The 19,169-nt window shown below is 44.0% G+C and overlaps 2 protein-coding genes across 3 annotated transcripts in view; both read right to left on the reverse strand.

Moving 5' to 3' along the window:
- Positions 1–1,057: 1,057 nt before the first annotated feature.
- The window catches only part of LOC137642817 (uncharacterized), a 95,479-nt gene continuing 77,367 nt past the window's right edge, over positions 1,058–19,169 (reverse strand). Inside the window, exons 1-3 of one of the 2 annotated variants that reach the window (XM_068375703.1) lie at positions 18,550–18,683; positions 15,267–15,498; positions 1,058–2,871 (exon numbers count right to left, since the gene is read on the reverse strand). In XM_068375703.1, coding sequence (XP_068231804.1) covers positions 1,441–2,871; positions 15,267–15,461 — 1,626 coding nt within the window. In that variant the 5' untranslated portion in view covers positions 15,462–15,498; positions 18,550–18,683 and the 3' untranslated portion in view covers positions 1,058–1,440. Of the gene's footprint in view, positions 2,872–15,266; positions 15,499–18,549; positions 18,684–19,169 lie in introns of those variants that run through there. The other variant, XM_068375704.1, reaches the window with a different exon arrangement.
- On the reverse strand, positions 2,939–5,507 carry LOC137642331 (uncharacterized). Its single transcript, XM_068374825.1, has 2 exons — positions 4,476–5,507; positions 2,939–2,946 (listed from the first exon to the last, which is right to left on the reverse strand). The coding sequence occupies exons 1-2, from the start codon at positions 5,413–5,415 to the stop codon at positions 2,939–2,941; spliced, it is 948 nt and encodes a 315-aa protein (XP_068230926.1). The 5' UTR covers positions 5,416–5,507.

Raw genomic sequence — 19,169 nt, forward strand, 5'->3', positions numbered from 1 at the left:
TTTGGAAGACACGCCCGCAACCACCGAGGATAATTCTGTGCGCCTAACAAGGCCTGCCGAACCCTTATGCCCTTCGACATTGCTTCTCCCCTGGGCTTGGGAGCTTGCAAGAGGTCCCGGACTGGGAGGACGACTGGCTCGCACAGAAAAATCCTCACGCACCACACTGGCACTAACACTAGCACTTGGCACTGCACTGACACTAGCACTCGTCACAGCACTGGCACTAACTCCACCCACTGCACTCTTGACCTTTAGTTCTTTAACTTCGGCCATCAGAGACTTATGGTCACTTACCACTGACTCTACTTTATCGCCTAAAGCCTGAATAGCACGCAAAACGACAGACATATCAGGCGGAGGGCAAACAGTAGGTTCGGGGGTAGCCACTACAGGGGTAGGAAAAGGTAGGGGATCATGAGGTGAGGAAAACAGTGAAGAGTGAGAAGAACTTCTCCTAACTCTACCTCTCTCTAACTTAGTTGAATATTTCAAAAGACGGACAAATTCCAATTCCGAAAGTCCGGCGCATTCCTCACATCGATTTTCTAACTGACAGGGCCTGTCGCTACAGTCAGAACAAGCGGTGTGAGGATCTACCGAGGCCTTCGGAATACGCCTATTGCAAGACCTACATCGTCTATGGGAGGGGGCTTGCGAAATGTCAGACATCTTGAATCCAAAGAGTTAGCCAAAGGGGGTTCCAAAAACAAGCAAAAAATCGTTAACCGTTAATCAGGACTATATAAAAGCTATCTAGCTAATATAAGAAGGTTTCCAGTAAAGCGACAGCCGTTAATCTGAGAGAATACTTCACCAATTAGCCGTGAATAAACTCGAAGACCATAAGCGTATCCCAGAACGTCTTGCCGGAAGCACGACAGAGGAATAATTGAGGAGGTGTCAACAAGAAGTACTTGAGTACCTGGCCACAGGTGGCGCTGGTAAGTACACCCCCTTCTAGTATTGTGATAGCTGGCGTATCCCTCCATAGAATTCTGTCGGGCAACGGAGTTGACAGCTACATGATTATCGGGTAAGTTTAATATTGAAAAACATAAAATATAGTCACATGGTTTCTATCATTACAACAGTTTTGTACTGTATGTATATCTAAATGCAATTTCCAATGATATAATGTTAAAATGAAGTATTTTTTGAACAACTCAAAATTTATGTTCTGATTTTCATATAAGCATGCGCTGGCAAGTAAAATTTAAAAGCACCAAAGTACACATGAATTAGTTAGAGGAAAGTTTCCGACTCGTAAGATAGGGAAGATAAATGTAATTAAGCAAGGCGGTTAAACTATTATAAATGAATTCTTTGAGTTTTTTAATGGAATTGAGTCAAAAGTTAATTAAAATTCTTTAAGAAAACTAAACACATTATTGTAAAATATTACCCCAAATTTCCCCCAGTCAGAAGAGACTTCTAGCCCTAAATATGGAACATGCTTAACATTTCCGTACTTGCTACATTCAAATCCCAGTTGTTGACCCTAATTTCCTTAACAAAAATTTCCCTTTCTTTTTCAGAAATTGACCAAGATGATAGAGGTCCAACCGACTGCAATTTTGGACAGTACTTAACTAGCCTCCTCAAACCACTTATAGTCAAAAGGGGTCGGTAAAGGAAGAGGTATTTAAGATTTTGCAAACAGCCAGATGTTAAAAAATCATATAAGACATTATCTCCCAAAATTTCAAGATTCAAAATGAGTATGTGCAGCTCCAACAAATAGTCACATTTCATAATGAAAATTGACAAATCCTCTACAGATATAGATAGCCCTTCCAGATTCAAATGAGTTAAAGTAGTGAAATACAATAAATTTGAGCCAAAAGATGAGTAAGGAAAGTCTGGTTGGATTGGGTTATTATTAAGCTTCAATGTGAATTTCTTTAAATTGGGGCATGTTCTTATTATATTCTGTAAATGAGTTCTAGTGAATATCAAACTCATTGGCGCCATGGAAAGGTGTTCAATAGTTAAGGACTCAATATTCTTTCCACAAAGTTCTAGATACCAGAGTAAAGCTGGCATGCTACAGTTCATGACATCCAAAGATTCTATCTTCAGTCCTAATAAATTAGCGAGTATGTTTCTGTCCTTTCTTTCGACTCCGTTGCACCTTAAAGTTATGGACTTCAGATGGGGACAAGTTTTTGTTATAAGAGACAATACATCTTCATCAAGTTCCATATAACTTTTCATTACTTTCAATTGATACACTGCTTTTACACTTTCATGCCTTTCAGGATTAGTCCCATGAAGCAAGTAGAAAACATCACCAAAATTAACATCTGGGGTTACCAAGAGCTCCTCTAAGTTTGGACATAAATACAAAAGTATAGCAGTGCCCTGAGTCCCAGTACACGTATACTCTAAGTTAACTTTCTTAAGTTTCCTACATCCTGACTTAGAAGGTACCACAGCACCACCTCTGATGTCAACAAAACAGTCTGCAGAGGGAGCAAAGCCACAGAGATGAAACAAACCATCATCATCCACTCCAGTGCACATATCAATGCTTATTTCCTCCAGATTTGGGCAATTTTTCGATAGAATTTTCAGCATGGTGTTATTACAAAGCTGTGAACATTTTAAGCTTCTTAGGTTTACTAGTGTAGATAGAAATTTATACAGGTGAAGGGGACCTTCTCTGGATGTTTCAATTTCAGCATACTCTTCTCCTCCATCATATTGGCCAGGAGCATAATTCATCTTAAGAGACTTTACCTGTTTTCCATCTAGTTCTCCTAGAACAGATGGCATCAGCTTTTGACAATCAATTATCCAAAGGAATTCAGCATGAAGTTCTGTGCACAGGTATAAATATTTTTCATTTAACATCTCCTTATATATGACCTGAAAAAAAAATACAAAATGTTATTTTCCTTAGTAAAATAAATTTTTGAATATACTTACCCGATGATCATGTAGCTGTCAACTCCGTTGCCCGACAGAAATCTAAGGTCGGGATACGCCAGCGATCGCTATACAGGTGGGGGTGTACACAACAGCGCCATCTGTGAGCAGGTACTCAAGTACTTCTTGTCAACAAGAACTCAATTTTCTCCTCGGTCCACTGGTTCTCTATGGGGAGGAAGGGAGGGTCCTTAAATTCATGATCATCGGGTAAGTATATTCAAAAATTTATTTTACTAAGGAAAATAACATTTTTCAATATTAATCTTACCCGATGATCATGTAGCTGATTCACACCCAGGGTGGTGGGTGGAGACCAGCATACATGTTAACATAAGAAGCTAAGTATCCCGTATTTCATTTTAGCAGTTATTCAAAATAACAAACATAAAATAAATAAGTACCTGGTAAGGAAGTCGACTTGAACCATTACTCTGCCTTTTTTAAGTACGTCTTCCTTACTGAGCCTAGCGGTCCTCTTAGGATGCTGAGCGACTCCTAGGTGCTGAAGTATGAAGGGCTGCAACCCATACTAAAGGACCTCATCACAACCTCTAATCTAGGCGCTTCTCAAGAAAGAATTTGACCACCCGCCAAATCAACCAGGATGCGGAAGGCTTCTTAGCCTTCCGTACAACCCAAAAAACAACAATAAAAAGTATTTCAAGAGAAAGATTAAAAAAGGTTATGGGATTATGGGAATGTAGTGGCTGAGCCCTCACCTACTACTGCACTCGCTGCTACGAATGGTCCCAGGGTGTAGCAGTTCTCGTAAAGAGACTGGACATCTTTGAGATAAAATGATGCGAACACTGACTTGCTTCTCCAATAGGTTGCATCCATAACACTCTGCAGAGAACGGTTCTGTTTGAAGGCCACTGAAGTAGCGACAGCCCTGACTTCATGTGTCCTTACCTTCAGCAAAGCAAGGTCTTCTTCCTTCAGATGAGAATGGGCCTCTCTAATCAGAAGCCTGATGTAGTAAGAAACTGCGTTCTTAGACATCGGTAAAGCAGGTTTCTTGATAGAACACCATAAAGCTTCTGATTGTCCTCGTAATGGCTTTGTCCGTCTTAAATAGTACTTAAGAGCTCTTACTGGGCAAAGTACTCTCTCTAGTTCGTTCCCCACCAAGTTGGACAGGCTTGGGATCTCGAACGACTTGGGCCAAGGACGAGAAGGAAGCTCGTTTTTAGCCAAAAAACCGAGCTGCAAGGAACACGTAGCCATTTCAGATGTAAAACCTATGTTCCTGCTGAAGGCGTGGATCTCACTGACTCTTTTAGCTGTTGCTAAGCAAACGAGGAAAAGAGTCTTTAATGTGAGATCCTTAAAAGAGGCTGATTGAAGCGGTTCGAATCTTGCTGACATCAGGAACTTTAAAACCACGTCTAGGTTCCAGCCTGGTGTGGACAACCGACGTTCCTTTGAGGTCTCAAAAGACCTAAGGAGGTCCTGTAGATCTTTGTTGGTGGAAAGATCCAAGCCTCTGTGGCGGAAGACCGCTGCCAACATGCTCCTGTAACCCTTGATCGTAGGAGCTGATAGGGATCTTACATTCCTTAGATGTAACAGGAAGTCAGCTATCTGTGTTACAGAGGTACTGGTTGAGGAAACTGCATTCGCCTTGCACCAGCTTCGGAAGACTTCCCATTTTGACTGATAGACTCTGAGAGTGGATGTCCTCCTTGCTCTGGCAATCGCTCTGGCTGCCTCCTTCGAAAAGCCTCTAGCTCTTGAGAGTCTTTCGATAGTCTGAAGGCAGTCAGACGAAGAGCGTGGAGGCTTGGGTGTACCTTCTTTACGTGAGGCTGACGTAGAAGGTCCACTCTTAGAGGAAGAGTCCTGGGAACGTCTACTAGCCATTGCAGTACCTCGGTGAACCATTCTCTCGCGGGCCAGAGGGGAGCAACCAACGTCAACCGTGTCCCTTCGTGAGAGGCGAACTTCTGAAGTACCCTGTTGACAATCTTGAACGGAGGGAACGCATACAGGTCTAGATGGGACCAATCCAGCAGAAAGGCATCCACGTGAACTGCTGCTGGGTCTGGAATCGGAGAACAATACATCGGGAGTCTCTTGGTCATCGAGGTAGCGAATAGATCTATGGTGGGCTGACCCCACAGGGCCCATAGTCTGCTGCAAACATTCTTGTGAAGGGTCCACTCTGTGGGGATGACCTGACCCTTCCGGCTGAGGCGATCTGCCATGACATTCATGTCGCCCTGAATGAACCTCGTTACCAGCGAAATCTTTCGATCTTTTGACCAAATGAGGAGGTCCCTTGCGATCTCGAACAACTTCCTCGAATGAGTCCCTCCTTGCTTGGAGATGTAAGCCAAGGCTGTGGTGTTGTCGGAGTTCACCTCCACCACCTTGCTTAGCTGGAGGGACTTGAAGTTTATCAAGGCCAGATGAACTGCCAAAAGCTCCTTGCAGTTGATGTGAAGTGTCCTTTGCTCCTGATTCCACGTGCCCGAGCATTCCTGTCCGTCCAGTGTCGCACCCCAGCCCGTGTCCGATGCGTCCGAGAAGAGACGGTGGTCGGGGGTCTGAACAGCCAATGGTAGACCTTCCTTGAGAAGAATGCTGTTCCTCCACCACATCAGTGTAGACCTCATCTCTTCGGAAATAGGCACTGAGACCGCCTCTAGCGTCATGTCCTTTCTCCAGTGAGCAGCTAGATGATACTGGAGGGGGCGGAGGTGGAGTCTCCCTAACTCGATGAACTGGGCCAGCGATGAAAGTGTCCCTGTTAGACTCATCCACTGCCTGATTGAACATCGGTTCCTTCTCAGCATGCTCTGGATGCATTCTAGGGCTTGATTGATCCTTGGGGCCGACGGAAAAGCCCGAAAAGCTCGACTCTGAATCTCCATACCTAGATAGACAATGGTCTGGGATGGGACGAGTTGGGACTTCTCTATATTGACCAGGAGGCCCAATTCCTTGGTCAGATCCATAGTCCATCTGAGATTCTCCAGACAGCGACGACTTGACTGAGCTCTTAAAAGCCAGTCGTCCAAATAGAGGGAGGCTCTGATGTCTGCCAAGTGAAGGAATTTGGCAATATTCCTCATCAGTTTGGTAAACACAAGAGGTGCCGTGCTTAGGCCAAAGCACAGGGCTTGGAACTGGTACACGACCTTTCCAAAGACGAACCTTAGGAAAGGTTGGGAGTCTGGATGGATGGGGACGTGAAAGTACGCGTCTTTCAGGTCTAACGAGACCATCCAGTCTTCCTTCCTGACAGCTGCTAGGACCGACTTCGTCGTCTCCATCGTGAACGTCTGCTTGGTGACAAAAGCATTGAGAGCACTGACGTCCAGCACCGGTCTCCAACCTCCTGTCTTCTTCGCTACCAGGAAGAGACGGTTGTAGAAGCCCGGGGATTGATGGTCCCGGACTATGACTACCGCTCCCTTTTGTAGCAAGAGCGACACCTCTTGTTGCAAAGCTAGCCTCTTGTCCTTCTCCTTGTAGTTGGGAGAGAGGTTGATGGGAGATGTTGCTAGAGGGGGACTGCGGCAGAACGGAATTCTGTACCCCTCCCGTAGCAACTTCACAGACTGAGCGTCTGCACCTCTGCTCTCCCAGGCTTGCCAGAAGTTCTTGAGCCTGGCTCCCACTGCTGTCTGGAGAGGAAGGCAGTCAGATCCTGCCTTTTGCGGACTTGGAACCCTTCTTGGATTTGCCACGGTGACTGTCGGCACGGGTACCTCCTCTGCTGGAGGTTCTGCCACGAAAGGGCGGGATGAACCTAGTTGCTGGTGTGTCTACTGCTGCAGAACGGAAAGGTCTAGGCACGGAAGGTAAAGCTTTAGCCTTACGTGCGGAAGATGCCATCAGGTCATGGGTATCCTTCTGGATCAGCGAGGCAGCCATCCCCTTGATCAGCTCCTCCGGAAACAGGCACTTGGAGAGAGGAGCAAACAACAACTCCGACTTCTGGCAAGGAGTGATCCCAGACGACAAGAAGGAGCAAAGATGTTCTCTCTTCTTAAGCACTCCCGACACGTACGAAGCCGCAAGCTCACCAGACCCATCCCGAATGGCTTTATCCATGCTAGACATGATAAGCATGGCAGAGTCCTTATCCGAAGGGGAAGTCTTTCTGCTTAACGCTCCCAAACACCAATCGAGGAAGTTGAAGATCTCGAAAGCACGAAAGACTCCCTTCAACAGATGATCCATGTCAGAAAAGGACCAGCAAATCTTAGATCGTCTCATAGCCAGCCTGCGGGGAGAGTCAACCAGACTTGAGAAGTCGCCCTGGGCAGAGGCAGGAACTCCCAAGCCGGGTTCCTCTCCCGTGGCATACCAGACGCTAGATTTGGAAGCAAGCTTGGTAGGTGGAAAGATGAAAGCAGTCTTTCCCAGTTGCTTCTTGGACTGCAACCACTCTCCCATAACCCTCAAAGCTCTCTTGGATGAGCGTGAGAGGACAAGCTTGGTGAAGGCAGGAGCAGCAGACTGCATGCCCAGAGCAAACTCGGAGGGAGGAGAGCGAGGGGTTGCAGACACAAACTGTTCTGGATAGAAGTCCCTGAACAAGGCAAGGACTTTACGAAAGTCTAAGGAGGGAGGCGTAGACTTGGGCCCTTCTAAGTCGGAGTGCGGTTCATCCAAATGTGCAGCTTCGTCATCCGATACTCCATCATCCGAAAGCTGAGTAGGAAGTGGCAAAGGTGGAGCAGAAAGGTGAACGGCTGAATCCGGCAGCACGGGTGCATGCGTAGCTGCTGCGGATCCAACATCATGCCGCTGCTGGTCAGTCTGCGAGCTGGCAACAACAAAAGCAGAGTGCTGGTGCGTGGGAGGGACTGCCGTGGGTAGTGGAGCATGCCGTATGGGATGCGGAGCATGCCGCATGGGTTGCGGAGCATGCCGCATAGTGTCAAAACACGGCAGCTCTACAGCACCTTCCCACTGCTGATGCGGTAGCTCACGCATGTCAACGGATGGTGCAGCATGAACATGCGTCTGGCAGGGTGGACTGCGCATCGGTGGTGGAGCTCTCACAGGTGGAGTGTGGGAGCAGGCAGCCGCAGTATCTGCTGAGCGCACAACCGTGGCAGGTTGTAGGTTAACAGGTGCAGTGTCAACCTTCTCAGCATGATACTCTTGCATGAACGCAGCAAGCTGAGACTGCATAGTCTGCAGCATGGACCACTTAGGGTCTACCGTGGTTGGTGCGGCAACAGACGGAGTAGTAGCCTGTTGTGGAACCACTCTACCTCTCTTGGGAGGTGTGCAGTCTTCGGAAGACTGCGGCGAGTCCGAACTGACCCAGTGGCTACACCTGGGCCGTTGGACTCGCTCGGAAGGGACCTTACGCTTGAGAGGTCGTGAGACCTTGGTCCATCGTTTCTTCCTTGAAACTTCTTCCACAGACGAGGAATGATAGGGCTCATTCGTCTGTTTGTGGATGGGACGATCTCTGACAGATACGTCCGCAACCACTGAGGGTACATCCGTACGCTGATCAAGGCCTGCCGAACCCTTTGGTCCTTCGACATTGCTTCTCCCCTGGGCTTGGGAGCTTGCAAGAGGTCCCGGACTGGGAGGACGACTGGCACGAACAGATGTACCCTCATGAGCAACACTGACACTGACACTTTTCACTTCACTTGCACTAACACTTCCCACTGCACTTTGCGCTTTCAGCTCTTTGACATCTGCCAAAAGCTGATTACGGTCATTAGCCAATGACTCCACTCTGTCACCAAGAGCCTGAATGGCACGCATCATATCCGCCATGGAGGGCTGAGCACTAGTAGCAGGGTCGGGAGTCACCACTACAGGGGAAGGAATAGGTTGAGGGGCAAGGGGAGAGGAAAAATCAAAAGAGCGAGAAGAACTCCTCCTGATCCTATCCTTCTCTAGCCTACGTGCATTTTTAAGGAATTCGTTAAAATCGAATTCCGAAAGCCCAGCGCATTCCTCACATCGATCTTCCAATTGACAGGATTTACCCCTACAATCGGAACAAACGGTGTGAGGATCTATGGAGGCCTTCGGAAGACGCCTAGTACAAGCCCTAACACTACACTGCCTGTACTTAGGGGCTTGAGACTGGTCAGACATCTTGAATTGTAGAAATAGTCAAGGGGGAATTCCAAAATCTAGCAAAGTTCGTTAACAATTAATCCAAATTAAATCAAAAAGCTTGCTAAGCTAATGATAAAGCTTCCTGAATAGCGAAGGCTAAAATCTAGAGCGAATACATCACCAAAATCGTGAAAAACAACTCCAGAATCAACAGCGTATCCAAGTAGGTCTTGCCGGTGGCACGACAGAGGAAAAATTGAGTTCTTGTTGACAAGAAGTACTTGAGTACCTGCTCACAGATGGCGCTGTTGTGTACACCCCCACCTGTATAGCGATCGCTGGCGTATCCCGACCTTAGATTTCTGTCGGGCAACGGAGTTGACAGCTACATGATCATCGGGTAAGATTAATATTGAAAATTTTGTAATACAGAAAACAGTGGCTTTTAATAATAAAGAATATAAAATTGACTTTTCAAAGTTTCAGAAATCATATATATGATTAAACAAACTAATATTACTTGGAAATACAGTTATTTTTTGGCATGCACTTCTATTTTCAATACAAGTCAGGAATGAAGAGAAACAAGAAAAACAATTTTAATATAATTTTAATTTCTACAATTCTGCCCAGTTTAATTGACACTTACACATAAAACATGAAAAATTCAATTTTCTTTCGCTTCAATAATTACATGACTTTAACAAGGGAATGGAAACTTCTTCACTCAAGGGGTCAACTACTATACTGTAATTGTTCAGTGGCTACTTTCCACTTGCTAAGGGAAGAAGAGACTCTTTAGCTATAGTAAGCATCTCTTCTAGGAGAAGAAAATTCCAAAATCAAAACGTATTCTCTAGTCTTGATTAGTGCTATAGCACCTGTACCATAGTCTTCCACTAACATGGGTTAGAGTTCTCTTTCTTGAGAGTACACTCGGGAACTATTTTATCTTTTCCTCACTATTTTCCCTGTTGGAGCCCTTGGGCTTATAGTATCCTGCTTTTCCAACTTTGGTTGTAGTTTAGCCAGTAATAATTAGTGATAAGAGTGAAAAGCACAGGTTGCTGCTTCTTTTAATTAAGACTTCAGCTTCAAGATCAACACTATCCCTCCTCATGATACTATAAGTTAGTGGGGAGGAGAGTGGGCATGTATATGAAAATAAGATGCGTACAGAGATAAAAATTTTATAATTAAAATTCTGTTTATTTCTATGAATCTCCCCTGATTGGAGATTTCAGCAGTTCTAGGAACCACTCTTTATGAGATCAGAAGAGAGAAAAAAGGGACAAAATCAGGTGACTGCTTGCCCTCACCTTGCTGAGGACAGTCTTCTCCAGAGGACTAATGACCTTCCCCATCCTGCAGAGGAGCATCAGCCACAGCACTCTGAGTATCCTGGAAAGGAGAGAAGAAGACCTGACATCGGAAGTTCTGAGGAATGGCGAACAGATCACCTGTTACTGGCCGGCGAAGACTTCATGGCAAAGGGTCCATTCTGAGCCCCTGAACCCAATTCTCCTCAGCAGGGCATCTGCCAAGATGTTGAGATGACCAAGAATGAACTGAGGAACCAACGATGTTCTTATCCTCTCCGCCCATCGCAGAATTGTGAGGGCCTCACGATTGAGAGACTCCAATAGTTCACCCTACTTCCTCCAGTAAGTGATGGCCATTATATGTCAACATAAACTGCCACTACCGTGTCTGCCAACTGGCCCTGGAATGCTAGGAAACCTAGCCGACTAACCGTCAGTTTCCTCCAATTTATGGAATGAGCCTTCTCCGCTTCTAACTATTGGCCCAAAACAATCTCTGATCCTGGATGCACACCACATTTCTTATCCGATGCATCGGACCAAACATAAAGTCAGGGGGAACCGAGAGGAAATCCGCCCTACTTTGAGAGTCTCTCTGTGACCACCAGAGAAGGTACTTCTGACATTGAGGGGATAAAGCTACAAGAATTTCTTTAGAAACAAAGTCTAAAGACTGACGAAGGACCAGCTGAAGGGACCCCATCTGAGACAACCACCCGGATTCAACTGGGTCAGTGAGCCTTGTGTTCCAAAAATTGACCTCCATAAGAAGGGAGAGGCCTCTCTGAGGAAAAAACCTCCCATAAAACTCATAAGCTTCTTTGCCTGAATCTTAGACGGAGAAGCCCACAAAATCCGAGAAGGCCAGTGCTAGAGGATAAAAAAGGAGGGCCAATCTAGGGAAAGCCGACAGCAACAGGACTCAAACCTGAGGGAGAGGGTCAACACCCTTAAGGAGCAAGACTTTTGTTTCCATAACCCCCGAGAGGAGGGAAGGAAACCATAAGGAGAAAGCCTGGATCTCAAGTCATGATTTCCAGGGAACCTCAAGAATCCCTACTTGTCTGTGAAGATCTTTTCTTCGGTACTGACTGACGATCCTAACTCTCTCTGAGGTGTAAAGACTAAGGGAAGGAGGGTTAGAAAAAAACCTATCCTCCGAGGCATTAGGAAACTCGAGATCTGAATGGAATCTGTTCTATTCCAAAGAAGACTGAAGACAGTCCCTACTGGGAACTGTTCAATTCCGAGGAGAGTGATGAGGTTGACAAAATTCAATCGGGGAGACAATCGATAATTGTCACAGGAAGAAACTACCCTGTATGATCTTGAACCCGAGGATGAGGGTCACCTGTAACTGGGCACAAACGATCATGACTTTGGTAGTCAGGAAGGTCTACTGGATAGACCTGCTTGTCATAATTATGAGTGCCGGCTAGAACGCGTGTGTGTTGAGGGACACACGCACTAGCTCTCGCAGATATAATGTTTTTTCTCAAAGAGGATTCCAAATTACGCTCCATCCTGGAGGTGTGCGCTGTAGGGGCACGTCTAGTATCCTGTGGAGTGCTTCCAGGTGACGAGCGTAAAAGAGTTCTAAGTTATACTCCATCCTGGAAGTGAGCGCTGTAGGGGCACGTTTAGCATCCTGTGGAGCATGTCTAGGTGATGCGTGGCATGGTTAGGGTTGTCTGGATGATTCGCGAAGAGGTGAGGTGGGTTTAGGTGATGATCCTCGTGCCTGGCACAAATGGGAGAGATGCGACCACCTCACTCTACGGATGAACACTTGTAGAGATCTGACAGAGAATGTTGCTGATGTTCACAAGGCGAACGGACGTTGTCCTCTAGGAAGGAAAGGGCGAAAGACCGCTTAAACACTGAGGAAGTGGGGGGCGAGCGCTTGTGAAAAGGTGAACGCCTGGAAAAGCTTTGCTTTACTGAAGAAAAGCAAGGTGAAGTGTATTTGGTAGACGTGGCAACGAGGTGAGGCACGTCCAGGAGAAGATCCGACAGGCGGGCCTCAACGAGAAGAAATCCGACGATCAGAATGCTGGCGAGGATAAGAAGAAAGTCTCAAAGCGCATCCAGATGACACGAGCTCATGATATACGTAACCCGGAGAGTTAGAGGTCCCTGGGGAAGATTGCCTAGAAGTTTGTCAAGGGAAAGTTCTGCATCTGCGAGGAGCAGGATCTGGTGAAGCGCTGGAATGAGCGTGCAAAGCGTGAAAAGCAGGAGCCTGGTATAAAGGAGAGGTCAAAGGTGAAGCTCACCTAGAAGTGCTTCTGGAATTGCAAGGCTAGGAAGGTCTAGGATGTAATGGACAATGAGGGGAAGAACTCATTGAAGAAGCTCGTTGTCTAGAAGAGCATGATGGCTAAGGCCTGGTAGCTGAGATTCTAGGAGAATGTTGTCTGGGTGGTGACACATCCTTTGAAGAAGAAAGACACCTCTCCTGAAAGAATGATCTAGGATCTTCCTCCGGAGAGGTAGGATTGCTCGAAGGTTGCTCTGAAGAGCGATAGTAAGCAGGAGAGGAGCTCCTGGAGGGGCGAGGGTAATCAGCTCACTAAACAGATTAAAAGTCCTTGGAAGGATGGGGCAGAGGATACGGAAAGGCAGGACTAATATCATCCTCTTCAGGTGACGAGGCAACGACCGGAAACTCCTCTGCAGGTGATGGGGCGACGACTGGAAATTCTTCTGCAGGTGATGAGACGACGACCGTAAACTCCTCTCCAGGTGATAGGCCAACGACCCGAAACTCCTCTGCAGGTGACGGGTTGACGCTCGGAAATTCCTCGGCAGGTGATAGGACGACGACTGGAAACTCCTCTGCAGGTGATAGGACAACGACCAGAAACTCCTTTGCAGGGGATGGGGCAACGACCAGAAACTCCTCTGCAGGTGTTGGGGCAACGACCAGAACTTCTTCCGCTGGTGATGGGGCGATGACCAGAAACTCCTCTGCAGGTGATGGGACGACGACCGGAAACTCCTCTGCAGGTGATTGGGTGGCGACCGGAAACTCCTCTGCAGGGGATGGTTTGACGGCCGGAAACTCCTCTGAAGGGGATGGTTTGATGACCGAAACACCTCTGCAGGTGTTGGGGCAACGACCAGAAACTCCTCTGCAGGTGATGGGGCGGCGACCGGAAACTCCTCTGCAGGTGATGGTTTGACGACCGGAAACTCCTCTCCAGGTGATAGGCCAACGACCAGAAACTCCTCTCCAGGTGACGGGTTGACGCTCAGAAATTCCTCTGCAGGTGATAGGATGACGACTGGAAACTCCTCTGCAGGTGATAGGACAACGACCAGAAACTCCTTTGCAGGGGATGGGGCAACGACCAGAAACTCCTCTGCAGGTGTTGGGGCAACGACCAGAAATTCTTCTGCCGGTGATGGGGCGACGACCAGAAACTCCTCTGCACGTGATGGGGAGGCGATTGGAAACTCCTCTGCAGGTGATGGGACGACGACCGGAAACTCCTCTGCAGGTGATGGGGTGGCGACCGGAAACTCCTCTGCAGGGGATGGTTTGACGACCGGAAACTCCTCTGCAGGGGATGGTTTGATGACCGAAACACCTCTGCAGGTGTTGGGGCGACGACCAGAAACTCCTCTGCAGGTGATGGGGCGGCGACCGGAAACTCCTCTGCAGGTGATGGTTTGATGACCGGAAACTCCTCTAACTCCTCTGCAGGGGATGGTTTGACGACCGGAAACTCCTCTGCAGTGTTGGAGCAACAACCAGAAACTCCTCTGCAAGTAATAAGACATCGATCGGAAACTTCTCTGCAGGAGATGGGGCAACGACCAGAAATTCCTGGGCAGACACTGGCGAAGCAATGACCTCTGGAGGGCGCCTGGAAGCGAGGAATTACTGAAGCTTCTCCTCCGAAGGGGAACTTGGATACCCAAGGAGGGCCACAGCATAAGAAGAGCGTTAGATCTCTGAAATAAAGAGGAGTCAGTTTTGCTATGGGAAACGGACAAACCTCACAACCCTTGCCCTAAGGTTAAAGGGTCAACACTCTTACTCGATTGGCTGCCGTAGGAAGCCAATGAAGAACAACCAGCCAGAAGAGTACCAAGGGTAGAAAAAACTGCTCAAGCCTTCTTCAATGTTGAGGATAACCCTAAAGGTGAAAAATCCATCTTAGGCTTCTCCCTCCTCCTGCCGCACTTTTCCCACAGGGAGGATGGCCACTACCGATAATCATAACAAGGACACAATTGTGAGCATGTATGCACTCGGCATTGAAGACAAAACTGAAGAGGATCCACATCAAGGGCACTCATGATAGTACCGCAGGTCTTAGGTGACAATCTCAGACATTTCCAGATAATGGGTGACATCCTTGATGAAGCAAACATTCAAAGGAAACATGCTCGAAAAGAAAAAGATATAAAGAATTTGTAAAATTTTGCCACAAATAGTACCAGCAAGTAAGAGGTGTGCACTGACGGTGGGCTGAAATCTAGGGGAGATGTCAGTTATTTACACCTCAATATAATTTTATCTCCTGTCTTCCAGCTTCACTGTTATCTATTCTTGTTAGTTAAAGATGATGGTTTGCACTTGTCTAAGAACAAAGAAACATTTAAAAACCAAGTTAGCTTAACTGTAGACATCCCCAAGGCAGCAAACAAACACAAAGTACGCAGGAAAGAAAAACAGAAAAGTAATTAAAAGGCCAACACATTCCAGCCAGTGGAAGAACGTCTGTTCTCACTGATGACTGCTATTAAATTGAGTGCTCAGTAAGCAAGTAGGGGGGCCGTGTTTCCCTGTTCCCGACCAGTAACTACCAGCTACCAGTTTATACTTAGTTATAAAAGTTTAACCAATGAGTACTCCAGCTTCTCTGATATCTATTCTATGTAAAGGAATCATATGGGGGCTATGTATAAGTGAGAGACTTGTGAAACAAATGTAAATACAATATTACTTACCCTGTGGGAGTCTTGTAGAAACTTTTCACATATCCCAGACTGAATTTGAGGAGGTAAAAGGATGTCAAAATAATCTATCACATACTTTATATCTGATTTAAAAATACTGCAGTCACAGCACAGTTTCCGAAGAGAGTGTGACACATGATTTAAAACAATTTCTTGTAACCCCAATACTGGTTTAAATGGGGGCATTTTCACTTCTTTTTGGAGACTTCTTAATTCATAATATCTGAAATAAAGATAATATAGCTCAGTTATAACCATACAAAACCTTATTTAACTTCTATAAGACTAAGTACAATAGAATCTATTTTTCATATTTCAGGGAATTGTATATTTTTGGTAAAAAGACCATACAACTCCAGATCAAGAGAAAACTTTAAAAATAATATGGTACTGTAATTGATAAGTGATTAATTTCATATATAAAAATTTAAAATTATTTATATTCCAAGCAAATACTTTGTTTATAGTACAATTCTTGAAAAAGGCAAAAAGGGCGTAGTGCTGAATTGCAGCTGACTCTTATAAAGACTGCAGATTTCTCAGGTCTTGCAATCCATCCTGAATAGCATATCACCATGGCTGACCCAAACTCCTCAAGTAAGAACAAATTTTATGAGTGAGATGACTCTAATGCTGTTGGGTTTCACTTTTCTTTGGCACAACCCATGAGCTTATGGTGAACATTGTCTAAATTTATAGCCATAATCCTACCTCAGCAGGCCTTGCAGTTGATCTAGATTCGCCTTAGCCTTTATTCTCTTTATCATACCAGTCGTAGTTCTGATGATCTTAAATATAGTAATGCTACCAATAATTGCTCTATAGCCAAGACCTTTTTTTACAACTCCTATCCTTACAGTTTGTCTCTAACATAATGATAGTTTGTCCAAATTCAGTCAAGTCTGGTATCCAATTTCTTCTTATGTAAATACCATAAGACAATTCTCCTCCTTGGTCTCAACAGAAGGTCCTTAATAGTAATCGATAACCTCACTTCAATTTGCGATCAGCAACACCTAGGACTCAATCTAGATGATCTTAGTCACTCCTTTGTCGGAAGTCTCCTTGATCATCCTGATTTCAGTTGAGATTTCTTTCCCATTTTTATCTAGTCATATGTCTTAATCACACAAGGATTCAAACATGGAAGAGCCACAGCTGAAGCTACTGAAGTAACTAAAAATATACACTTATGTCATCATTGCTAATGTTTTCTATGCAATTATGTGATTGTGGAACACACTCAGGTTTAAGGATCCCATTTCTGTACAGTAATCTGAAAGCCTTTGAATAATACATAATAGAAAATAAGGATATACCAAGTGCTATTTGAGTTTGCTCAGTCAGTTTCTTTTGCACTATAAGGAGAGGAATGAGATATTTAGTCCTAAATAAAGTACTTGAAACGTCTGTCTTATAAGCTGATGTAATATCATGATCCTCCAATTTTGTTTGCTTCTTTTAAATCCTAACACTGATGTAGGTATTGAATTGATGGAATGAGGATCATACAACCTGTGTGAAGAGGCCATTTGATGCCAAGTTGCTCTGTGAAGCAGAAATTATAAGTGTTGGACAATGTCAGAAAGTAGGAAGAAAGACAGCAGTAATGGATGTAAAATGAAGAAGGCTATAAAAAGTGAGTGCAACTAAAAGGTTGAAAAGGGTACAATTTTTTTTTCCCCACTTGTTGCCATTTCCATTCTCCTTCCAAGTGGTCAATCAGAGATTTGTTTTTGGGCCAATTACTTATCTTCCCTTCTGATGAGATGCTAGCTCCAACATTTTGCAACCGCTTCCTTGTATCTCGGTTTGTGAAGATGTCATCGTTAGGATCATGCCAAATATATGGCAATTTCCCATTTTGAAGGACATGAGTGGTGTTTCTGGTGTGTTTATAGGGGTTTTGAATGATTTTGATGTGGCAATTGTAGGAAAGTTGTACTTGTCAAGTTATTAAAAAGGATTGAAACAGTAGAAGATACCTATGAAAAAATATCTTTCAGAAGGGAAGTCGGTCGGGCGGCCAATATTGGAATGCAGGGGACTGCAAGATGTGGTAGAAGACCAGAAGTCTTAGATTGGGTTAGGTGGGAAACTTAGGTTAGCTGGGAATCTTAGGTTAAGTGGGAACCTTAGGTTAAGTGGGAACCTTAGGTTAGGTGGGAATCTTAGGTTAAGTGGAAACCTTGGGTTAGGTGGGAATCTTACGTTAGGTGGGAACATTAGGTTATACAGTATCTCTGTTTGTTTTCATTTTGAAATATGGATAACACTTCTAATTATCTTCGTTGAGGTTATCTGAAGATCGTCCAATCGAGTAAATACATAAAAAAATTACTGTTTTCTATTGCTATTTTCCATGTCTTTCTCTAACTTCATTCCTTTATATGTACTCTAAAAACACGTCAACATAAGTTGGCTGACACACTACCACATTGCTCGACATAAAAAAAATTTGCAAGTCGTGAACCTGACAGCAATTTTGTCACAGCCGAGATCACCAGAGATAATATAAATTTTCCCGGCATCCTAGGTTGGGTTGGGGGGAAAGGGAGGTTACGATGTTTATTAATGGTATACTGATAATAATTTCCCTAAAAAGAGAAGGGGAAATATATACCAAAATACCACTGCTGTACCACCAACTTGCGTTTTTTGTGACGAGGTCGCTGATGTATTTATGTTTTATGGAAATTAAGGGAATATGTATTAAACTTAGTTAACTTATTATCTTGTCCTAAATAGCAGTCTCCTTCCTTATCTTTTGGGGGAGGGGGGTCCGCCACCCTATACCCAATGACACATATTTTGAGTTTCAATAAAGGAAGATTAATATATACCTTCTATCTTGTCCTAAATAAGAAGTCTCCTTACTTATCTTTGGGGGGGGGGGAGGTCAGCAACCCTATACCCTTGAACACATATTTTAGGTTTCAATAAAGGAATATAAAATATATATTACAATGCAAAAAATTAAAGGTTCCGATATGATGCATAAAAGAGAGTTGATTAAAGAGATCAAGATTGTGTAAATTAAAATACCTAAAGAGGCGTATTTAAATTGGGGTAATAATAATAATAATAATAATAATAATAATAATAATAATAATAATAATAATAATAATAATAATAAGGTATATACCAAGATAAACTGCCATGTCATAACTTTTGATCTTTTTGATATGTTGTGTAATTTATATCTCTGCTTATAGACAATGATGAAGTATTATAATTAAGGCTATTATACTCTAATAAATACTTAAGGAGGTACCTTTATTGTTTCTGGATCATAGTTCGTCAAACCGTGGTGAAATCCAGTTTAATATCCTTATAAGATTTAGTCAAATGACCAAAATGTTAATACTTTTTAATACATGCAGTAATAGAACAAAGGTTGAAGATTTGTAACGGCTCTCTACTTTAGTTCAGTTCGGTTGAGGTTTTTATCTTTTCGGTTTTTTTCTTTCTTTTCTGTTCCTCTTTTTTAATTAATCAGTTTTTCCCTTCAATATTTGGTATAAAACAACTTAATTTTATAAATATATTCTTAGCTAATTAAACTTTTATTACAATCTTCTGATATTCCCCTTTATAACTTATAAAAATAATAATAATAATAATAATAATAATAATAATAATAATAATAATAATAAATACAGGAAATTGCGATGCAATGCTGTCTTATGACGAATTCCATAATAAATGAGTTAATAAAAAATCTGCATAATTAACTCAATAGAAAATTATATAAAATATTGTAAATACGTAAACAATATTACATATCTGTGCAATTATACCGAATAACATATAAAAGTTTAACTCTCTATGAACTTCAATAAGTTGAACCAACCTGATGATCATACTGTGAATTGAAGACATTGCAAAACTTGC

Source organism: Palaemon carinicauda, chromosome 6 (genome assembly GCF_036898095.1).
Source record: "Palaemon carinicauda isolate YSFRI2023 chromosome 6, ASM3689809v2, whole genome shotgun sequence".
NCBI classification, from domain to species: Eukaryota; Metazoa; Arthropoda; class Malacostraca; order Decapoda; family Palaemonidae; genus Palaemon; species Palaemon carinicauda.

Bases quoted from the DNA above. Each gene is read 5' to 3' on its own strand.
- LOC137642331 (XM_068374825.1), bottom strand. From the start codon at position 5,415: ATGCTCGGGCACGTGGAATCAGGAGCAAAGGACACTTCACATCAACTG.